The sequence below is a fragment of the Citrus clementina genome, unplaced genomic scaffold (genome assembly GCF_000493195.1).
Source record: "Citrus clementina cultivar Clemenules unplaced genomic scaffold, Citrus_clementina_v1.0 scaffold_8, whole genome shotgun sequence".
In the NCBI taxonomy this organism is placed as follows: domain Eukaryota; kingdom Viridiplantae; phylum Streptophyta; class Magnoliopsida; order Sapindales; family Rutaceae; genus Citrus; species Citrus x clementina.
The window spans coordinates 23,296,866-23,320,553 of NW_006262022.1; the positions used below are offsets into that span (position 1 = coordinate 23,296,866).

At 31.6% G+C, this 23,688-nt stretch overlaps 2 protein-coding genes and 2 pseudogenes across 2 annotated transcripts; all 4 read left to right on the forward strand.

The window, feature by feature from the left end:
- Nucleotides 1-2,027: 2,027 nt before the first annotated feature.
- LOC18034692 lies at nucleotides 2,028-3,701 on the forward strand. The gene has a single exon (XM_006424739.2). It carries the CDS (start codon nucleotides 2,658-2,660, stop codon nucleotides 3,600-3,602), a length of 945 nt encoding a protein of 314 aa, XP_006424802.1. The 5' UTR covers nucleotides 2,028-2,657; the 3' UTR covers nucleotides 3,603-3,701.
- Nucleotides 3,702-11,072: 7,371 nt separating this feature from the next.
- On the forward strand, nucleotides 11,073-11,407 carry LOC112095807 (annotated as a pseudogene).
- An 855-nt stretch (nucleotides 11,408-12,262) lies between these two features.
- Nucleotides 12,263-13,839, forward strand: LOC18035477 (annotated as a pseudogene).
- Nucleotides 13,840-20,770: 6,931 nt separating this feature from the next.
- On the forward strand, nucleotides 20,771-23,406 carry LOC18035314 (UDP-glycosyltransferase 76B1). The gene is made up of 2 exons (XM_006424741.2): nucleotides 20,771-21,366; nucleotides 22,368-23,406. Exons 1-2 carry the CDS (start codon nucleotides 20,865-20,867, stop codon nucleotides 23,246-23,248), a joined length of 1,383 nt encoding a protein of 460 aa, XP_006424804.1. The 5' UTR covers nucleotides 20,771-20,864; the 3' UTR covers nucleotides 23,249-23,406.
- Nucleotides 23,407-23,688: the final 282 nt, after the last annotated feature.

A 23,688-nucleotide genomic window follows, 5' to 3' on the forward strand; every position in this document is an offset into this window, starting at 1 on the left:
GAGAACATCATTCAAGCCAACCACTAATTAGCCCAATGATAGATACTTACTCGTCATATCATGTGCTTGGCTTTGAATTTTAACTCTATAGATTAAGGTAAGTTCCGATAAATGTATGTTCCAACTATAAGTAAATTTAATGCAATATTAAAAAGAATGAGAAAGAGAGAGAGTCAGAATCATTGAAAAAAGTTATGATATGAAATTATGAATTATGACCATTCAAAATTACCTTCTTTTTTATTTTAATGGAACGAAAGCTTGTACAAAGACTTGACGCGGGATGGATCTTTTGAAAAATTAGATTAATGGGTTGGACTGGCGTTCCAAATCCAATCTAACGCCAGCCAATGATCAGTTCTGAGTCATGAAGAGTCATGATTAAATATTTCAGTAATCGTTGATTCATCACTTTTATGGGCCCACTAGATGTTACGTATGAGCCATAAGATTCATATTTATTATTTTACTTAAGAAGAAATATGGCTCTCTAAGCCCGATTAATGAAAATATATTTGTATTTTCTTATTAGAAAATGAAAGTTAGTTTTGTAAAAAAGTAACTATTGAGAGCCAATTCTGAGTTTCCAGTTTCACATCAGCGTCAAGAAATGTTAAAATATTTTGGTAAACACCTTTAAAATTTTAAATTAACGATAAAGTTATTAAAAAAAAATTGTTCTAATGAGATTGATTAGTGAGATGTATATAATTTTTCATAATCATATTAGTAATTAGTCTTTTTATAATCCTATTTTTTCTTTAATATTATTATTAATGCAGAAGTTAAGGCTTAACTCCATTAATAAAGAATGACTTTCTTAAATCTTGTATATTAGGTTGAGCTTTTACATTAATTATAATTAATATAAATATAATAAATATAAAAGGTTATTCGTTTTTATGTTTATGGAAAGTAGAGATCCCATATGCATCATGATCCTTTTAAGAAACAAAGAACAATGCATCTTACAAGTAGAACTTTATTCTTGTAAGAAAAGTACAAGCACTGACTTAATAAAAGAAGAACGAATATGAGTAAAAGCATCTAAACACCTCTGCAAATGCTAAGTCCACCGTCAACCTTGGACCCTAGCAAACACACATGTGCTTGGCGATTTTCACAATATCTAATACCTCATATTTATATTTATCACGAGACTTGTTTGGTACTTGGCAGTCTTTTTAGTAATGAGAGCAAGTGACTTACGATAATTTTTTTTTCCTTCCAAATATAATTTTAAACTATATTATATTAAAAATAACAGTCTACTCAAATTTGAAATACCTAAATCTATACAATTATAACATAATTTAAGGATATTAAAAACAATCTATAAAATTAAAAGCATAGTTTAGAATAAATTGAGTATAACTCAAAAATGTACGTAAGTAAGATTAAAAGTTGTTTATTAAATGTTTAAGTGTGAAATACTATTAATTTTAGACTTTTTTAAAGAAATTTATTTATTTGTTATTATAACAAAGAAATAATATGTCACTTATATTATGATATTAAAAAAGAAAAAGAAAAATAAGTATGCTGTTAAGATATTTATATTCAAATCCATTTAAACTTTAAAAGAAATTATGTCAATTTAATTTTTTTTTTAAAAAAATACAACCCTTCTAATTGAGTGGCACTTTTTAATAAATTTATTTATATTAATATAGTCATTTGATATACGTTTGGGTACTTTAATTGAAAAATACTTTAAATCTCAAGTTCTCAACATACATTCTCATTCGCAAGCATTTGTTTTTGTAGCTTGTTTGGCTGAGCATCAACATTAAAAGCACTTGCAAGCTTTACAAAAGCTTCGCCACTCCAGGTAGTCGTCGCATTCCACCGAGCAAATGAAAAAAAAAAAAATACCCCCAGCTAGATCTTTATGGGCGACGGGCGTATTTTTTGGCAGGGTACTCTAACCCAATCAGATGACGTGGCAGCACCGCTTGGATGATGCAATGACCTGCCACTATTTTAATTTTATCATGCCAGTCTTTAATTTTTCTTTTTTTGTTTTTTAATTTGTGGCAAATTAAGTTATGAATATATCTTATGATTAAATGACACACACGCCCTAACAAACAAAGCCCATGTGAGCTTGCTCTGCTTCCAACCATAACACACACACACACACACCACTCCAATATTTTGCCCATATCCCCAATCATATAAGCGTCTCTCTTTCAGCTCTCTTTGGTTTTTACTTTTTATGCCCAAATTTGAAAATTTATTTCTGCCTTTTTTGAAAATCTTTTTTCTATCAAAGGCTTTATCTTTTAATGAGCTGTACAATATGTGGTTCTGGGTTGCTGTTATTTTTTTCTTTTTTGTACTTGTAAGGTAAGTTGTTATATTGTATCGAAGTTTCCACGAGCGGTCGGATTCCCTTTGAGCGTGTGTTTTAGGCAATATTTATATTTATGGTGCTTTTCCTTTAACTTGAGGAATCTTAGAATGTGAATTTGCTCCCCAAAAAAAAAAAAAAAGCAGCAAAGTTCATTTGATCTTGTTTTTTGTGTTCTATCGTTTTCCCTTATAGAGAGAGAAGTTTGGTAATTTTTTGAATTCGGTACTTGGATTTCATATATTGAAGGTTTTAACCCAAGAGTTAGTATGTGTTGTTTTGATGTGAATTTTTAAGACAAAAGATGGCGTCATTCAGTGGATTGGGTATTGGTCTGAGTCTAGTATTTGGTTGCCTGTTCTTAGCTCTTGTTGCAGAATTGTACTATGTGTTATGGTGGAAAAAGAGAATCAATCACAGACAAGAAATTGAAGATGAGTACGGCAACTATGCAAAGGAGTACTTCATTCAACTCTTCTGTTGGAAAAAGCCCTCATCTTTGCATAGCGACCACACTCAAGATTGTGAGAGAGGCCAAATTAATGCCAATGGCGGCCACGAACTAGCAGACCCAGAGTTGGGCACAAGCAAAGATTTGCTGCTTAAAGCTTTTGGAGATGAAAGCGAGGTGTCAGAGCTCATGAGACTGCACAATCTAGCGGGCCCACCAAGATTCCTCTTCACAATCAAAGAGGAAACAAAGGAAGATTTGGAGTCTGATGATGGCAAATCTAGAGGAGGTGATAGAAGTGGAAGAAGGTCAAGAACCAGAAGTTTAAGCGACCTTATGGTAGCTATCGACTCGCCTTTTTTAACCCCTTTGGCTTCTCCAAGAGTAAAGTCAACGACTTTGAATGCTTTGGATTCATATCACCACCTCGGATTCAATCCTCTCTTCGAATCATCGTCAGACGCTGACTTGAATTGGTTGAGATCTTCACCTCCTCCAAAGCTCAAGTTCTTGAGAGATGCTGAGGAGAAGTTGTTTAAGAGATTATTGATTGAAGAAGCTGAGCAAAGGGTAACTAAAACAGAGGGTTCCGCTCTAGATTCAGGTGTTAAAACTCTTAACACATCATCAAATCTGGCCACTGAAGTGCTAGAAGGTTCTTTTCTTAAATTCATTGTTGGTCACCATCTACAGCAATATCCTTCCAGCACTTCTCAGGTGCTGCCGCTGGCTTCCTCACCTACAACATTCAGCTTTCAGACCAGTAATAGACCCGAAGCCCACAGTACATTAGGTTGATTTTTTTTTGTTTATTCTTTCTATTTTTGCCAATTAATTATCAAGATGGTTACTTTACTTGTGTATCTATCTAAAAGTGCTTTCTAATTTCTGAGGCAATTTTTATGTTTCTTTTCAAGTATTTGATTAACATAGCTGTGACTAATCTACAACATTGTTAAAATTCTGCAAATATTGATGTTTAATGCCTTATTAGTTACAAGTGGGGGAGTTTGTGGGGGCATTTTTTTGGTTTAATGGTCCATTCTACTTGTCTCCTTAGCTTGCTTAACTAATAATTATTCATCATACTTTCTGCTGCCATTAACTTCCATTCCAAAGGGGAGTTTTAATTATTATTAGTTCTCTGATTGTATGTTCAGACTTTTGTAATTACCGTAGAACACGGGCCATTGACGAAGATAATGCTAGAGCTTATTATTAAAATCTTAAACCAATCATAGAAGTGTGAATGTGTGAGTGTGACCTTACGCGCTGGATTTGATCAAATTGGTTTACAGCTAATGATGGATGGAATCCGGTTGTTAAAGCTTAATGTGGGCAAATTTGGGCTGGAAGCTTATGCGGTTCAACTTGAAAGTCGAAACCTTAAGCAGCAACCTTTGAAAACCTTTTCCTATTTTTCATTTGGCTGATTCGATTTGATAGAAAATTTGATGCTCTTCACATAACTTTCTTTCGTCCAAACGCGTGATTTGAAAGTGCCCCCTCAATGCCAGTCAGAAAAAAAAAATTGGCTCTTAAACCAATAACAAACCAATTGTTTCAAGTGAAATAATCTTTTTGAAGTAAAAAAGTCATAAAAGCCATGTGAAAGCCAAAAAAAGAAAAAGAAAAAAGAAGGAAACAAAAGGACTACTCGAACTTGGTTTTTGTTTTTGCTTTTCAACTTATGATAAATGAATCAAAAAGTTGCAATTGAAATAAAATTTACGCGTGGAGAACTGAAACTGATACTTAGTATGTTAAGGAAATTAAATTATCCAAAAACTTAAGCTGGTGGATAAAAGTTAACTATACGTCTTAAAGATTTAGTTGCTTATTTTCAGATGCGAACGTATATAATTTATTTTAATACGTATACGTTCTTAAATCGTATGATTTAAGAAAGTTATTTTTTAATAATTATAAAATTATGTAGTTTAATTAATTCTATTAAATTTCACGATTTAAAAATATATCCATAAAAAAAATAAAGATTTAAAAATATATCCATAAAAAAAATAAAGATGCCCGCGTTAAAAAAGATTTCTTAAACTAAATAATTATTTACACGGATATTTGATTTGCAGATGTTCAGTCAAAAAATTTGAGGGTACAAAAACTATAATTTTTATTGAACAGTAGGAGCTCTACACAGTAATTTGTAAATTATCTAGGAAAAAGAGAGAGAGAGAGAGCATACCTTAAAAAAAATTTAAAAAAAACTTGTAAAGAAAGGAGGCATTAAATATTTGCTTACACGAAAGTCATGATCAACAAAGCTGACACAGATAAGATGAGTGGGAGATGGGAAGAGGCTACGAACTCTTACCTGAAAAAAACAAGAAATGTCATTGTTATCACGCGATTTCCCCAAAAAGTTTTTGCCCCGCTTTCTTCCTGCATCAACCTATCAATTCCCTTTTACGCCCAACATGACTCTTTTCAAATTTGAACCTCTTAGATAGACTTAAAACGCAGCGCTTTGAACGATAGATAGATGCACGGTGCTTTTCTAACGGATAGAATTTGAGATCAAACATTTGTAATTTGTTTTGAGTCTGAGACAAACGAGGCCCCATGTGAGACCAAATCACCAAACCCAGACAGAAGCAGGGGTCCACTATGCAAGCCAATTTGTTGGTCCCATTAAATTAAAAATAAAAAATAATAACTGCAATTTTTTTTTCCAAAATAAAATTTAATGGGTTTTGTTATTTTCCTTTGATGCTTCGTAAACAGTTTGTCAGCTTGCGAATTGCAATTTTGGATATGATATATATGATGCTCAGATGTCTTTCCAACATCTCTTGGACTTGGGATAATCTCATACACAAACTCTTTTAAGTGGGTGGGATCGGTTGATATTCTAATACGGCGCCGTTTAGTCAGCCAGCTGGAATTAGGTAAATAAAAGTGGTAGCCTTCTGGTTAACGCAACACAGTGTTGGAGGAGATGTTGACAAATTTGTTTGAGAATGTCATGGAAATTTGAAAACACTTGGTAACATGATTGCCATCGACACAACGGAAAAGTTAAAGCCTTAATTTGAAGAGTACAAGAAATCTATTTGGATCATATCATTGGGTATACGCATGATTGCTTCTTGATGTGGTGTGTTCCATATTTCTAAACTACCCACTTCATGAGGTATATTTTGGGATAAAGTTGCCATGAGTTTCTAATCCGTGTATGGTTCGTATGAGATAAAATCACTAGTTGGCGTATGCAAATTTGTGGATGGGAAGAGTGACTAAAATACAACACCTCATCCACATTCATCGGTAAAAGATTTCAAATTTTTGAAGTTTTTTTATTGTTAACTTCATCGAGAGTGTGTTTTGTCTTCTAATCTATAATATATTATGTGATTGATTGAAAAACTGAAGTTATAAAAAATAATAACAATAATGTGTTAGTAACGAAAATTTTGGGTGTAACATAAACTAGAGAATTTTAATGGAGAGTACGAGGCGCCGTACCAAGCAAACTTATTATTTTAGATAGGTTATGACTATGTTGAATTTAATCTATGGTGGAGTACGAATCTCAGTCACACACGCAAAGACTTATTATAACTTTGATCGTGTGGTTATGAAAATGTGTTCTACCTTTGAGCGGTTCTAACATAATTAGACCCCTTTTTAGATATCTATGATTGAATAATTTAAATAAAAAATAATTGAACAAATAAAAAAAAATTCAAGGAATGAGAGTTCATGAGTACTTGGGGTAGTTTTGAGATTGCTTTAGATTCTCAAGCAATCACTTTTACATTAGATTTTTAAATAATCAGGTTTGTAAATAATTTTAAACGTGTTTGATAAATTTAGATTATAATACAAATGTACAATTACTTTTAAAATGACTTGTTAAATGTATTTGGTAAATCAAAATATTAAAATTAGAGTGTTTATGTACAATTACCAAAATGTACAAATTTTGTTATATTGTAACAGGATATAGAATCTTTAGTTTTAATTAAAATTTTAAATGTATTTATCAATTGCTTATTTAAAATATATATAAACTTGTCTTTCTATAAAATAAAATAATTCTACCAATAAATATTTATATAAAATATCAAAAAATGTTAGAGGTTCTGTTGCCGGCGTCAGTGCCGTCGCCGACTTTCAAAATATATACTACAAATTGATTAAGTAGGCACCATCGATCACAAATTTCATACTCTACTCAACTCAACGGTGGAAATTTCTCCTGCATCAGAGGGGTGATGGCGGAGAACACGCCACTCTAAGTTCATGGCCACCGTTAGCCGCTGCTTTTGGTTTCAAGACCGCCATATTCATGGTCAGATGTTGCCGATCTGTTTAATATTCATGGTGGTGCACATCAATCTAATAGTATTAGCGATGTTGCCTAAGAAGTTTGTTTGCAAACGCCGCGACGGCGCCGGAAACGTCACTGGCAGTTCTTTTATTTTTTTTTATTTTGTTCTATTAAATTTGAAAATTATTAGTAATAAAAATAATAATTAGTTATATTATTTTGAGTTTTAGAATAATTTTGAAAATACATAATTAAAGTAAGGATATTTAGGTATGAAGCATCATAAAATTGGATTCTTAAAAAATTAAATTTTTAGAAGCTACTTTCATAGGCTTTTAGAAGTTAGTATAAAAAAAAAGATTATCTGATAATAAGATTTTCAAATAATTTATTTTAAAATTATTTACCAAATACTTTTTAAATATTACATGATCAAATAAGTGATTATTTAACCTTCTAAAACAATCCCAAACATACTCTCTCGGTATAAAATTGTATAAAATTGACGGAAAAAAGAAACATGTGTAATATATCTATATATATATAAAGTTATGACTTGAGGAGGTGATGTGGCATCACCATTTTGCTTCTTTGTATATTCTCTATTATTTAATAAATAGAGAATTTTTTTTTAGATTTGGCTTTTCATCTTTTCATAATTAATTTGATTGTATTTAACTCATTTAATAAATAGTAACTTTATTAATATATATCATTCCTCATCTTTTTATATTTTCTATTATCTAAAATATCTAAAATATTGGTGAATATTCTTCATCCTTTTTTTCTCTTTCTATTTAAATTCAACAATATATAATCATTAATAATAATTAATTATAAGTCTTTTGAAACATTCATTTATTTTATTATGCTAGCAATTAAACTTTAGTGGCTTAAAATACATGAATTAATTAACATAGGAAGATAGGTTCTTTCATTTTCCCTCAACAATGCCACTAAAGCCTAATTTTAATGACATAATCCCACATTTAATTATGCAACCTTTTGTTGAGTGTCTTTTGCCTTCTTCAAAATTTATTATGCTATCAATTAAACTTTAGTGCCTTAAAATACATCACCTAATTAACATAGGAAGAGAGGTTATTTCACCTTCCCTCAACCTCATCTTTTTATATTCTCTATTATCTAAAATATCTAAAATATTGGTGGATATTCTTTGTACATATTTCTTCCTCTTTCTATTTAAATCCAACAATATGTAACCATTAATAATAATTAATTATAAGTCTTTTGAAACATTCATTTATTTTATTATGCTAGCAATTAAACTTTAGTGGCTTAAAATACATGAATTAATTAATATAGGAAGAGAGGTTCTTTCATCTTCCCTCAATAATGCCGCTAGGGCCTAATTTTAATACCATAATCTCATATTTAATTATGCAACTTATTGTTGAGTGCCTTTTGACTTCTTCAAATTTTATTATGCTAGCAATTAAACTTTAGTGCCTTAAAATACATCAATTAATCTATCTATATATATATATATATATATATATATATAAAGTTGGGACTACAAGAGTTGATGTGGCACCATCATTTCTAATATTCCCATATTCTCTATTATCTAATAAATTGGTTGAAATTAAAAAATAATTACATTACAAAATATTAAAAATAGAAAATAATTATTAGATTATAAATGATTACATGTGTTTTCCTCTTTCTATTTAAATTCAACAATATGTAACCATTAATAATAATTAATTATAAGTCTTGAAACATTTATTTATTTTATTATGACAACAATTAAATTTTAGTGGCTTAAAATACATCTATTAATTAATATAGGAATGAAAGTTCCTTCATCTTCCCTCAACAATGCCATTAGAGCCCAATTTTAATGTCATAATCCCATATTTAATTATTCAATCTTTTGTTTAGTGCCTTTTGGCTTCTTTAAACTCTATAAACATTAAATATTTAAGATTTGTGGCATCATTATTTCTTCCTCTTTCTATTTAAATCCAACAATATATAATCATTAATAACAATTAATTATAAGTCTTTTGAAATATTCATTTATTTTATTATGCTAGCAATTAAACTTTAGTTGCTTAAAATACATCAATTAATTGACATAGGAAGAGGGGTTCTTTCATCTTCCCTCAATAATGCCACTAGAGCCTAAGTTTAATTTTAATAATTTTAATGTCTCTTCCTCTTTCTATTGAAATCCAACAATATGTAACCATGAATAATAATTAATTATAAATCTTTTGAAACATTCATTTATTTTATTATGCTAGCAATTAAACTTTAGTAGCTTAAAATACATCAATTAATTAACATAGGAAGAGAGGCTCTTTCATCTTCCTTCAACAATGTCATAAGGGCCTAATTTTAATGTCATAATCTCATATTTAATTATGCAATATTTTATTTAGTGTCTTTTGGCTTCTTCAAATTTTATTATGCTAGCAATTAAACTTTAGTGGATTAAAATACATTAATTAATTAACATAGGAAGAGAGGTTCTTTCATCTTCCCTCAACAATGTCACTATGGCCTAATTCTTCTTATTCTAAATTTAAGTTTCATTTGCTTGTCATCATCAGCAACACACAAGTCGATTATGATGCAACTACCATTATAATTAATGGAGAACGACGAGTTATCTTCTCTGGTGCAATTCATTATATTTTCGTGGCAGTCCACAAGTACTGTATGCAAATAATTAATTTACAATTTCTCAAATCACTTGCACTTTCACATTTTCTTCTTCTTTTAATCCAAAAAAAAGCTACTTTGCTGCGAAAATATTATCTTAATTTTTTTTCCTAACAAGCCAAACATGATCCCACATTCAAAACGGTGCGCTGTCATGTTTAGGAAAAATTATGGGCAATATTTTTGGATCCAACAGCATTGTTATTCTTAAAATATGTAAAATTTGATATGATTTATTTCTATATGCGTTATATTTGTGCAGATGTGGCCAGATCTTATACAGAAGGCAAAGGATGGAGGGCTCGATGCAATTGAAACTTATATTTTGTGGAATGCTCATGAGCCTCAGCGTCGTCAGGTGCCAATTATTATTATTATTATTATTATTATTATGTGCGATCGTTATTATTATTGCAATAAACATACAAAATTAATTTGTTTAATATTCCTTTTGAGAAGAGATCAGAATGATTTCTTAAGAAATTTGAATTTCATCAAATTTTTAATTTTTAATTTAATATTTTTAAAGCCGCGCTCTATTTCTTAGTTTTCAAATAAGGCGAAGTCCTTAATGACTAATGAGTATTGGCTATGATGAATGCACGACAACCATAACGCAGTTATTTTTATATTTTGCATGCCTACCATGCAAGGGTAGTCTAATTGGGCCAACTAGGCCCATGAAACTAGAAAAATCATAATGAAAAATAAATAGCTTTGAAATGTGCAAGGTGAAACCTAAAGAAGAAATGAAGAAAACCACTGACAGAAATAATTTTTGGGAAGTTAAAAGAGAAAATCATTTGAAGTTGTGTCTCTGTGGCTGTGGGATTCATACAAGCATATTTACAACTTTCAAAGCAGTTCCTAGACATTAATTGCTGAATTTTGTTCATTGGCTATATGATGTGTATGTCATAGAGGTGACGCGTATTTGCTGGAGTGACTGAATTCGGTCTCAATGAACTTATCCGTGTCTTTCAGGTTTCCTTATATGAGGAATTATTGGGCATCAACTTCGTCTGAGCTTTAGATCGTAAATAGTAGTTCTTGACATTTGGTGAAAGTAGTTATAAATACAGAAACGATCAACAAAATTCAGCATCCTCTTATGTTCTTTAAACAGGAATATGTTTATAATGTTGAATGTGGGAAAATTTAAGAATGCTCCTTAAATTTTCCCACTGCCTGTGATGCTGTCACCTTATCTTTATATTTTCTTAACCAAAGAGCATTTTGGGATGACGGTACTTGGCCTTCACTTGTGCAGTCTCAGGTATAAAATCATGGGTCGGAAAGCTGTTACTCTGTACATAAACCCCAAGAAATTTGGCAATATTGCTAAACCTTGCATGGAGGAGATGATAACATTTCTCAACTGCTTGTCCCTTAACCAGATGAATAGTGAGAATTGTGTTAGGCAAAAGGATCTTTTGAGCGCCTGCATGGATGGACTGGTGATTTAACTCATCTATTTAAAGAATTTAGTTCTCTTGCTATCTATTGGATAAAGAACTAAAGGTTGTTTTACAACCTTAGTTTGTTGCAGACCAACAAAAAGAGAAAGCCTTAGGGAAGCATTAATTACCACCTGCAGAGGCTTAACAGTGGAAGGAAGTAGTGTGGATCCAGGAAAGAGGCATGTTCAAAAAATTTGAGTCCCAAATTTTTTATTTGAGTAGGAATGAGAAATCTCATCAGATGAACTTAAACTCAAGTGATAGTGTGAAAAGTGTGCTTTTATGACCGGCTAAGTTACACTTGCAACTAATATTTTATTTTATCATTTCCAAAGTCAATAAGGTGTAATTTTTATTTCTTGAAAGGATATTGAACTGAAGTTTAAGAATTTTTTTTTTCTTGCTCGTTTGCTCCTTTCAATATATATTTAAATATTATATGATTAAATACATTCGTGTAATACGAGTAAGCTTATTGAAAGATGAACAAATTAACATATTTTTCATCCTTTGAACCACGACCCCTGCAGCCAAAATTTCCAGGTTCCACCCACGGTGTAGAGTTCTATCCCACTTGACCCAGCTTACATATTTTCATGCATCGATCATTTTGGACCTACAATCAACTTCAGTATCATGCAGAAAAAAACATTAATATAATTCCCACGCCGCCCCATCAGTGTACTGTGTAGAGACAGGATAGGAAGTCGACAAGCGGAATTGCTTTGCTCTGTCCGCCAGCTTTATAGTGTTACATGTGCACGGGATTTGATTATCGATTACTGGAATCTTCTTAAATACTAGTGCCATAAAATCAATTTCTACATGATGCATGCAATTATGCAAGCAAACAAACAAACAAAATATGGCCAGTTGGCTTAATTGTTTTATATGTGCACAGAATTTGATTGAGCATCACTCTCTTCTTAAATATTTGTGCAATAAATTGATTTTCTACATGATGCAGGCATATTTAGAGTAAGAATTGAGAAGGCAAGCACCAGGAGACCGACTATATGGAGACCAAGCAAGAATCCTGTAGACTACCAAGAAATGGAAAGCGAGTTATACTTTTCCCTCTGCCATACCAAGGCCACATAAATCCAATGCTTCAGATCGCAAGTGTTCTGTATAGCAAAGGATTTTCAATCACCATAATTCACACCAACCTCAACCCTCTAAACGCATGTAACTACCCTCATTTTGAATTCCATTCCATCTCTGCTAGCTTGTCAGAAACTGAAGCCTCCACTGAGGATATCGTAGCTATTCTTATAGCCCTTAATGCGAAATGCGTCGTGCCATTCTGGGACTGCTTGGTTAAGTTGACATCAATCTCAAACGTTCAAGAGGATTCTTTTGCCTGCATAATCACAGATCCTCTATGGTACTTCGTACATGCTGTTGCTAATGACTTCAAGCTTCCCACAATCATTTTACAGACTAATAGCGTGTCTGCCTATCTTGCTTTTGCTGCCTATCCAATTCTACGGGAAAAATGTTACCTTCCTATACAAGGTGAGATATAATTCGTTTGTTTGTTTGTTTGTTTTTGCCAATTAGCTTAGTTTATGATTTCGGATATGAAATAAAAATTTTGGCATTTGAATTTAGTTTCTAGTCCATCTACCACGATAAAGCTGCTATATGCATCAATGAATTAATATTCTTTTGATTCGTAAGCACTCATTTAAGTTTAATTTGTGTTTCTCTTAGATTCCCAGTTAGAAGCACCAATAATAGAGTGTCCACCACTGAGAGTCAAAGACATTCCAATTTTTGAAACAGGAGATCCTAAAAATGTTGATAAAGTGATATCAGCCATGGTTAGTCTGATAAAGGCCTCTTCGGGAATAATATGGAACTCCTATCGAGAACTTGAACAAGTTGAGCTGACCACAATACACCACCAGTACTTTTCAAAGTGTTCCCAATAGGTCCATTTCACAAGTACTTTCCAGCTTCTTCAAGTAGCTTGCTATCACAGGATGAAAGTTGCATTTCCTGGTTGGACAAACACGCACCTAAATCAGTAATTTATGTAAGCTTTGGTAGTGTTGTTAATATTGACGAGACCGAATTTTTGGAGATAGCTTGGGGACTAGCCAATAGTAGGGTGCCCTTTCTTTGGGTGGTCCGGCCAGGATTAGTCCGTGAAGCAGAATGGCTTGAACTGTTACCAAAAGGGTTTGTGGAAATGTTAGATGGAAGGGGGCACATAGTGAAATGGGCTCCTCAACAAGAAGTGTTAGCTCATCCTGCAGTTGGAGGGTTTTTGACACACGGTGGTTGGAACTCAACATTGGAAAGCATATGTGAAGGAGTTCCTATGATTTGCCAGCCTTATTTCGGTGACCAAATGGTTAATGCAAGATATATTAGCCATGTTTGGAGACTTGGTTTGCACTTAGACGGGAAGGTGGAAAGAAGGGAGATTGAAATAGCAGTCAGAAGAGTAATGATCGAAACTGAGGGCCAGGAAATGAGGGAGAGGATTCTGTATTCGAAGGAGAAAGCGAATCTTTGTCTAAAGCCAGGTGGTTCTTCATATCAATCTCTTGAGAGATTGATCGATCACATACTGTCATTTTAATTTTGTCAATCATATATCTTGATTGATTATGTAATAAGTTCTAGAAACCGATTCATAATTTCTTTCTTTCTTTTTTTTCCTTTTTTTTAAAGGTGAAACATACTTAATTATAATTTCAGTAAAATAAACAATACAACAACTCAAGCCATCTCTTTACTTTGTATGATTACATTATGATTAAATTATTTCAATCAAAAATGATTTTGAACAAATAAAGGAAGTTCCAAGGGGTGAGAGTTCATGAGTACTCTTAGACGGATGGAACAAAATTACTTGTAAACTTCAATCATGGAGGTGATCATAAGCAAAGTGAAGTCCTTGAAGAGCATGAGATTACATGACAATAATTAATAATTGAGTTATGACTATGCAGCTCTTGTTTGTTGCATTTATAAAATATATGAAAATCATGCTAAGAATAATGTTCCAACAAAATATTACTGTTTTATTAGAATAGGAAATATAATTAAAAGATAAGAAAAGCATGTATAATTTATTATAAAACAAAATACACTATATTAAAGTGTGTATTTTTTTATTTTTTTTATTTATCTCGTACTTTAATAAAGTAAAAAATTTCTTATTAGATAATGGTCCGTTATATTAAAATTTTAACTTTTTTTTTCAAAAAAATATAATTGGGTTGGTTAGGCCCATAAAATTTGAAAAGATCTATTGGGCGCCTTTATTCTACAATCAAACTCAGCCCAACAGAGCCTCGAACCGCATCCAACTATGCGGAAGAATCAGGATCGGAAGTTGAAGTGAAGAGCTCAACAGCAAAGCCCTAACAGCTTCAAAAGTAAATTACAAATAACACTGGACCGGTCGTTACCTCGCCATATCTCTACAATTGAAGGCTTCGGCGCTGTAACTTGCTCTGGTATCTTTTTTATATTTTAAAACTGGAAAAGGAATGTGTGTGACTGTGTGTATATTTTTCAAATTTTGTGCATTTCTATGTACTTGGGTTGGACCAATGGTCCATCTGTTGATTTACTCCTGTTAGTCAAGCAGCAATGGAACAATGCGAAAGAAATAAGTCTAGGTTTTGGGTGTCAAAATGATTTATTTTGTGCTTTGAATGAGTTGTACGGAAAGTAAATCACCGAGAGAATCCATGATTGGAAGAAGTGTTGTTGTGGTGCTTCTAAAAGCATATATACAACCTTTAAAATTAATTTGTTATCCTAGACTCTAAGCTCGATCAAAATAATAAAAGTTAATACGACTATGTAATGTCCCTAATAGAGTTTATACATATTTGCTGAAGGGATTTGAATCAATCTCCATGAACTTAATTTTTCTTACATAAGGAATCCTCTCTGATGTACTTTAGACTGAAATGCACGTGTAATGTCGAATATGTAGGAAAACTAAGAATGTATCTTGATTTTAACATTGCTTACATTTCTTAACCTTAGAATGGTTTGAGTTTCATCTCATCAAAAGGGTGGTTAGCAATACTCTGTTTTCACATGTGCAGTTCGAATCATAAATCCATGGATTGGAAAGCAGGTACTCTGCACATAAACCCCAAGAAATTTCGGCAATATTGCTAAACCTTGCATGAAAGAGATGATAGCATTTCTCAACTGCTTGTCTCTTAACCAGATGAATAGCGAGAAGTGTGTTAGGCAAAAGGAACTTTTGAGCGCGGGAATGGATTGAGAGGTGATTTAAATTTGATGTGCAATTTTTGCATCTTCTCTCCTGTATAAAAAATTTCATCTATTAAGGGATTATGTCCTTCTTATATCCATTGGATATTAGACTTTATGTTTTCTATTAACTTTGATGCAGACCAACAAAAAAAGAAAGCCTTGGGGAAGCATTAATCACAACCTACAGTGGCTTAATAAGGGAAGGAAGTATTCTGGAACATTAATTTAACAAATAAATTTAGTTTAAAATAACACGTATATTTTTTAGGATGTTTATTGCGTTTGTGTAATGTGTTTAAAATTGAAGTATTATAACTTTTAATCTATAGTTGCTATATAAAAAAAAGTCTATAATGATAAAACAAAAGTTAATATTATGAAATAAAATCGTAAATATAACTTTCAAATTACAGCAATTAGTGTTTACAAAATATTTTAGTATTGTAACTTTTAAGTTACAACTGTCTAACCTAAAAAAGATATGTGTTATTTTAACTAGCTTTTGGTATGAAGGAAAAAGAAACTAAAAACATAATTAAATATAATCAAATTTGTATTAAGGGAAACATGGGTACCTCGAGTAGCCAAGGTGTGTTATTTGAGATGGCTTTGGATGAAGGTCGAGAGTGAAAGGAGGAAGGAGGGAGCTCTGGGAGACCTAGATCTAGAGAGAGGGTTTGCTTGATGGACAATATTAAACCTGCAAAATGGAGAAGAGAGGTTAAAGGTGGAGCTGGCGATGGCCAGTAACCACATTCCAACACTCAAGTTAGTTTTTGGACAATATTTTAAATATTAAGAGTTGCCAACCCTTAACAATGGTGGCTGAAGATTGAAGAAAGACTCAACCCTTTTTTGTATGTGTATTTATTATGAATGTTATGAATGAGAAAAATAAAAAGAGTGTCTTTATATAAAGTGTCTTGGGTGCCCTGATCGTCTGCTACCTGAAGGATTTTTATTGGTCAATCCTAAAGAATAGGTCATTCCTTTGGCTTTTATATTCTCTTGGAGCATTGGAAGCATGCTTGAAGAACAAGTAAGACGTTATTTGCTTGATTTGATCTCTTTTACATTTGGCGCATACTGCATGGTGGTCTTGGATGTCTCAGCAGAGGCTGTCTGGATGACTACTATCCTTGGTGTACCGTCTTTTATTTTTTGCAAGTGCGACAGCCAGTTGTCCTTTATTTTTCAACAAGATATTCCTTATTTGATTTTGTCAAATCAAATATTCTCTTTTGGGTGATGGGAATATTTTGTGCAGCTAATATTCTGAATAATTTCTTTATACACTTTACTTCTGACATAGGGTACTCCACGTACTAACTTAATTATCAAGTGTACATGATATAGGCCGAATACCTCCAAGTGATTTCTTATAGTTATAAAACATCAAATCAACACATGTCATTCTATCATTAAGCTTATATCTTTCCCCAAACGGTGTGTGTACGATAGTTAAAGAAAACAACTATTCTAGTGTCAATATTCAGATCATTATGGGGACCAAATCCTCATCCAAGGCAAGGGATATAACTTGTTCTAATAACTTAATTGGTCGATCATAAACTAAGGACCTTGGCCATTAATTGTCAACAGATGAAAGAGCCCGCCATAGGCTCCGTTTGGAATTAAAGTTGGACAACTATAATTTAAAAGCTATATAATTAAAGTATTTAGTAAACACTAACTGTTGTGGTTTGGAAAATTAAGTTAATTTGATTTTATACTTATACGATAAAAAATATATTATATTTTTACTAATTTTATCAAAATCATTATTTAAAAATTATATTTACCAAATATTATTAATTTTTATTTTATAATTATATTTTTTTATATCAGTTATACCTAAAAGCTACAGTATCTCCATGAAACAGGACCATAAACTTCTTGTATTATGCACAAATTATGATGTCTGTTTGACTTGATTTGTAGATTTTATCTTGATGTCTTCATGTCTTGATGTCTGGACGTTGGCCCGAAGTCCTTGCCTCTTGCAGCTGTCAGTAACTACATTAAGGGTGCGTTTGTCACATTGTATTATATTATGCTGTATTGTATTATTTTAATGTTGGTGTATTGTATTATGTTGTATTGCATTAGCACTGTATTATAATAATATTGTACAATGTTTGGTGCTACACTGTACTGTATTAATTTTTTTGTGATTAACTTAAATTATATATTTAGAAAATAATATTTATTAGCACCTAGAAAAATACAAAATATAGAAGTCTTAAATTTTAGAAATTTAACATTATTTTTTAGTATAAATATTAAAAAAATAATTTTTCCATAAAGATTGAAGCTTATAACCTTATAATTGATAACATAACATTTATTTTAAATTAATATTATTTAAATTTATTCATATAAAAATATTTTTATTAGTTATATTAAATTTTTATATACTAATTACTATAATATATTTAAATAATGTAATATCAAGTTATATTCTTATTTTTATATATTATTTAAATACTTATTAATCAATTTGATATATTAATTATTATATAATTAAATAATACATTATATAGTAATATTTTTAATATAATAAAAAGTAAAATATGAATAATAAATTATTAATTTATATTAATAATTATGATATAAAAATAAAAGAAAATAAAATTTTATATTATATTAGATTATATTAAAAAGTTATATTATTTATTATTATTAAAAAAAAGAAAAAGCAAAAGTAAAAAAAAAAAAAGAAGTAGCAAATGCAAAAGCACAAAAGCTAATGCGGCAGCTTTTCCCGACTCCCAGTCGGGTTTAGCTAATGCGGCAGTTTGCTGCATTAGCATACCCCTTAATCCCTTGTAAAATTTTGTCAAACATGATATTGGTATTAAGTTAATGTGAACAGTATTTTAATACCCCCTTAATACTATAACCAAACATGTCCTAAATGACTTATGTCTGTGTTGGAACAGGGGAAGCTAGTGGGCCATAAAGATTAGAGTGGAAAGCATTTGGTTGTGAAGAGAATTTAGGTTAAGTTCCGAGTAACTTTTTTATAAATAGAAGAGAATGTTTATTTTTTCTTTTCTCTTTTTCATTTTTTTCGAATCAAGTAATAGATGATAATTTAACAAGAAGCTTTCTTATAAGTTATAGCTCCTTCTCATTCTCCGCTTCGCGCATTAAGCTACAATTTTGACAACAACTTTTTACGTAACTCATTTTTCTACCACACATAATATTACTCCTGTTTTTACCACACCTCACAACTACTCAATGTTTATACCGCTGGCCCTTATAATTTTTAACTCGGGATATTCTAGAAGCTTGCAAAATTAACGATGGGCCGAAGTTCAACGTTTGTGTGAAGTACATAAACAGCTTTTATTTTAGCACATTTTTTATGTGAACATTATTTGATTGCTGCGTCTATCGTCAAATATTTTGCTCTGATAGTAAAGGCTGCCCGAACCTGCCAAATTTGCTGCATTGCTACATTTATATTTATTTAATGTCAAAAAAGAGGGGCTATCCTCCTCATCAGTCAGCAGTCAGCTGTCAGCACCATACTACCAACAAGTCTAATTTTCATGCGCATCGTGGCTTGCGTGCTGCACTCTGTAATGCAGCAAAACCAAGAACATAAAAAAAATATAAATATAAATATAAAATATGTTGCTAATAATGTTCAAAATTAAATCCGATCCACTCAATTTATTTGATCCATAAAAATTCAATCCCTAAAATTTTAATTCGTGGATTGATGAATTTGATTGAAATTTTAAAAATGCGTAGTTAGTGGATTACATATGAATTTACTTATGTAAATTCATAAAAATCCACGAATTCATAAAAAATAAAAAATTATTTAATAAAAATTAAACTTGTAAATATGATATTAGTACTTACTAATAAATAAATATATTAAAATATAGTTACAAAACACCAGATTATATCTTACATGATAATAATATAAAATAAAAAATAATTAAATAAACAAATATAACTTCCTAAACAAATAATTTTCATGTATTGATCTAAACAAATTAGTTTTTTTCTTTTTAGTGTACTATATTTTGAAACTTTGAATGTATTTTCTACCTTTATTTAAACAATTAATTTATTTAAATTTTATTTAATTTTGAATTTGATCGGCACTAAAATCATTTTTATATTAATTTTTTTTATTTAGTTAGTTCGTGAATATGACAGAATTAAAAATTTTTGGCCTGCAGACCAATCCACAAAATAGTGGATTGGATATGGATTTGGTCAAATCCGCATTTGATCTGCAGACGTATGGATTGGATTTGGATTGAATTTTACCAATCCGTGAATTGAATTTGATTAAAAATTTATAATCCGTAAAATCGTGGATCGGATATGGATTGATGCCCAATCTGCAAAATCCAATCCGCGAACACCTCTATATGCTGCCCATGTGTCGTTCCTGTCATTTTCAACTATTAGTTAATTATAATAATCCGTAATAACAAAACAAAATTAATAATAATTATTAACACCATGCCTGCATGCACGTAATTCTATATTTTTTTCATGTCAATATATATATATATATATATATATATATATATTATAATTTAGGTAAAAACTCATTTTTTCCTTATATTTTAAAGTTAGTTCTCATTTAATTTTTATATTTTTAAAAATATCACCAAATATTTTTGTCATTAATTATTAATAAAAAGAAAAAATTAAATTACTAATTTAACTCAAACTAAAATAAAAATAAAAAGAATATGTTTTAATTTTTGTGAAAGCTCACATTCGTCAAAAAAAATATTGTAAAAAAATAATTACTAATTTTTTAGTTATTAATAAAAAAATAATATATTAGCTCATGAGTAGAGTGTTTCATAAAAATTAATAGATATATATTTTTATTTTATTTTTAGATTTTAATTAATAATTTAAATTTTTTTATTGATGTCCAAAAAAAGAAACAGTATAATAAAGCATAATATTATAAAAGCATACTAAAAAGAACGAAAAATAATAGTAAAAATATCAATAATTTAATATCAGAAATATTTTAAAGTATTTTTAAAAAATAAAAGGATTAGCGAGATACATATATAGATTAAACTAGTTTTTATCCAATATAATTTTAAATAAATTTGGGCCTCCGGCACGATCTCACACGTATATATATGTCTATCTGGTGGGATACTTTCGAGTGGACAGTATCTTGATGAGGTGGGATCGGATCCTGAACATCTTTTTAATTATTTGTGCAACGCAATCGTTTTAAATAATTGATTAACCACATAAAATTTTCCACATGGTGCATGTGAACAAACAACTATATAAAGTGAGAACTGAGAATTGAGAGAGCAAGAAGCAGCAGCAGCAGCAGCAGGAGATAACCATATGGAGACCAAGCAAGAATCCCGTATTTCACCAAGAAATGGAAGGCGAGTGATACTTTTCCCTCTGCCATTCCAAGGCCACATAAACCCGATGCTTCAGCTTGGGAGCATCCTCTATAGCAAAGGATTTTCAATTACCATAATTCACACCAAATTCAACTCCCCAAACTCATGTAACTACCCTCATTTTGATTTCCATTCAATCTCCGATGGCTTAACTGATCCCTCCGCTGAGGATAGCACAACTATTCTTATAACCCTAAATGCCAAGTGCATGGTGCCATTTCGGAATTGCTTGGCTAAGTTGGTGTCAAATACAAATAACAATAATGCTCAGGAGGATTCTGTCGCCTGCTTAATTACAGATTTTCTTTGGCAGTTCACACATGTTGCTGATGAGTTTAAGCTTCCGACGATCATCTTACAGACTCATAGTGTCTCTGGCTATCTTTGTATTGCTGCATATCCATTTCTACGGGATAAGGGTTATGTCCCTATCCAAGGTGAGCGCCACATTTTTCTTTGTCTCTCTCTCTCTCTCCCCTCGTTATTTCTGTATAGGTGTCCAAGTTTATTTGTTTGTGGATAGAAAAAATCAAAAATTCATTTCCAGTGGTATGATTTTTTTTTTTCTTTTTATAATATTAAGACAACGATATCTTAAACTTTTCGCCGGCATTGGTGTAGATAAAAATGAATTTTTTAAATGTTCTCCTCCAACCATTCATTGGTGGAGGTCAGATTGTGGGTTCACCACTCACAAGGGTCATAAATTAAAAAAAAAAATTACAAACTTGAGAAGGTCAAAGTAAAAACTCATATACTTAACGGGTCAATCTTATGAAAACCTATAAAGTCCTAAAGATTGCTCCGTCAACACTGTGCGTCAGCAGATCGAAGAGGCTCATTAATTTCGACTTGGTGTTGTGCAATAGTATTGTCTTCGAGAATTGAATGTGCCAGATAGCGTTAGATGAAATAATATTGTGCAACTAATGTTCTAGATATATGTCATTGGAGAAGAAGAATTGCATACTACTAAACATGGTGCAAGAACTCTGGTTTTAAATTTAATCATGACCTTTATATTTCAATAAATTAAGATGTGTTTAATATTTGAATTCTAATATCAAATGTCACTCATCTATTGATAATTTATTTCATAATTTAATAAAATGTATTAATCTGTTGAGACTTTTAATTTACTTGAATATTGATGTACCTTAGCATTACTCTTTATTTATAAACTAAAATTAGTAAAATGAAGCTGCAGTTGGTATACAACGATTCATATGTTTTTTAATGTTAATAATGATAAGTAGCAACTAATAAGTTTACTCTAATTATTGTATTTTAATAGATCTCGTGAATCTCGGAAGGGCGTACAACTATAAATCCCAATGTTATTTACGTGTATATATTTATTTATTAGCGCTTAAGTGGAGCGGAGTAGGCCTAATGTTATAATGAATGTATCTCATTTCATTTGTTTTTCCCCGTTCAGATCCCCAATCAGAGTCACCTGTGATAGAGTACCCACCGCTGAGAGTCAAAGACATTCCAAAACTTGAAACACGTTATCCGGAATATAATTATCCGTTGGTATCAGCCATAGTTAACAATATAAAGGCTTCTTCTGGAATGATATGGAACACATTTGAAGAGCTTGAACAAGCTGCACTGAGCACATTACCCGAGGAGTATTTTGGTATCCCAGTGTTCCCAATAGGTCCATTTCACAAGTATTTCCCAGCTTCTTCAAGTAGCTTACTATCACAGGACCAAAGCTCCATTTCTTGGTTAGACAAACAGGCACCTAAGTCAGTAATTTATGTAAGCTTTGGTAGTGTTGCTGCTATTAATGAGACCGAATTTTTGGAGATAGCATGGGGCCTAGCCAATAGCAGGGTGCCTTTTCTATGGGTGGTTCGACCAGGATTAGTTGATGGAGTAGAATGGCTTGAAGCATTGCCAAGGGGGTACTTGGAAATGGCAGATGGAAGGGGATATATAGTGCAATGGGCTCCGCAACAGCAGGTGCTAGCTCATCCTGCTGTTGGAGGGTTTTTGACACACAGTGGTTGGAACTCGACATTGGAGAGTATATGCGAAGGAGTCCCTATGATTTGCCAGCCTTGTTTGGCCGACCAGATGGTGAATGCAAGATATGTTAGTCATGTTTGGAGAGTTGGGTTGCACTTAGAGGGGAAGCTGGAGAAGAAAGAAATTGAAACAGCGATCAGAAGATTAATGGTGGAAGCCGAGGGCCAGGAAATGAGAGAGAGGATTACCTGCTTGAAGAAGAATGTTGATGCTTGTCTAAGGCAAGGAGGTTCTTCACATCAAGCTCTGGGAAGATTGGTTGATCACATTCTGTCATTCTAGATTTTGCAATCCTACATTCAATGATTCTGTAATAAGTTTTGAGTGTCCAAACTTGCTTGATGAAGATGCTCAAACGAGTTCAACTGTGCTTTTTATTTTCTGCTTCAGACGTTTTAGTCGACAATTAAGTAATCAACATGATCTATTTCAATCTTTAATCCTGGAAGTGTGTATTTTATACTGTTGAACTTCAACAATTTCAATTTCAATCTCCCTTTCTAAATTTTAGATTGTATTTGATATTGTTGCTTGTTTCATAACTGCAATTTACAATGCCCTTGCAAGCAATTTCTTATCTAGCTGTAACAGGGAAACATTTTTCCTCGATCATTGCCAAGAATGAGTTAGTTGAATTTTGGACTTCGGTAGGAATTAGGGCCTAAAATTGGCCCATGATATGGGCTATATTGGTTGTCTAGAATTCTTGGGCCATGGCATAA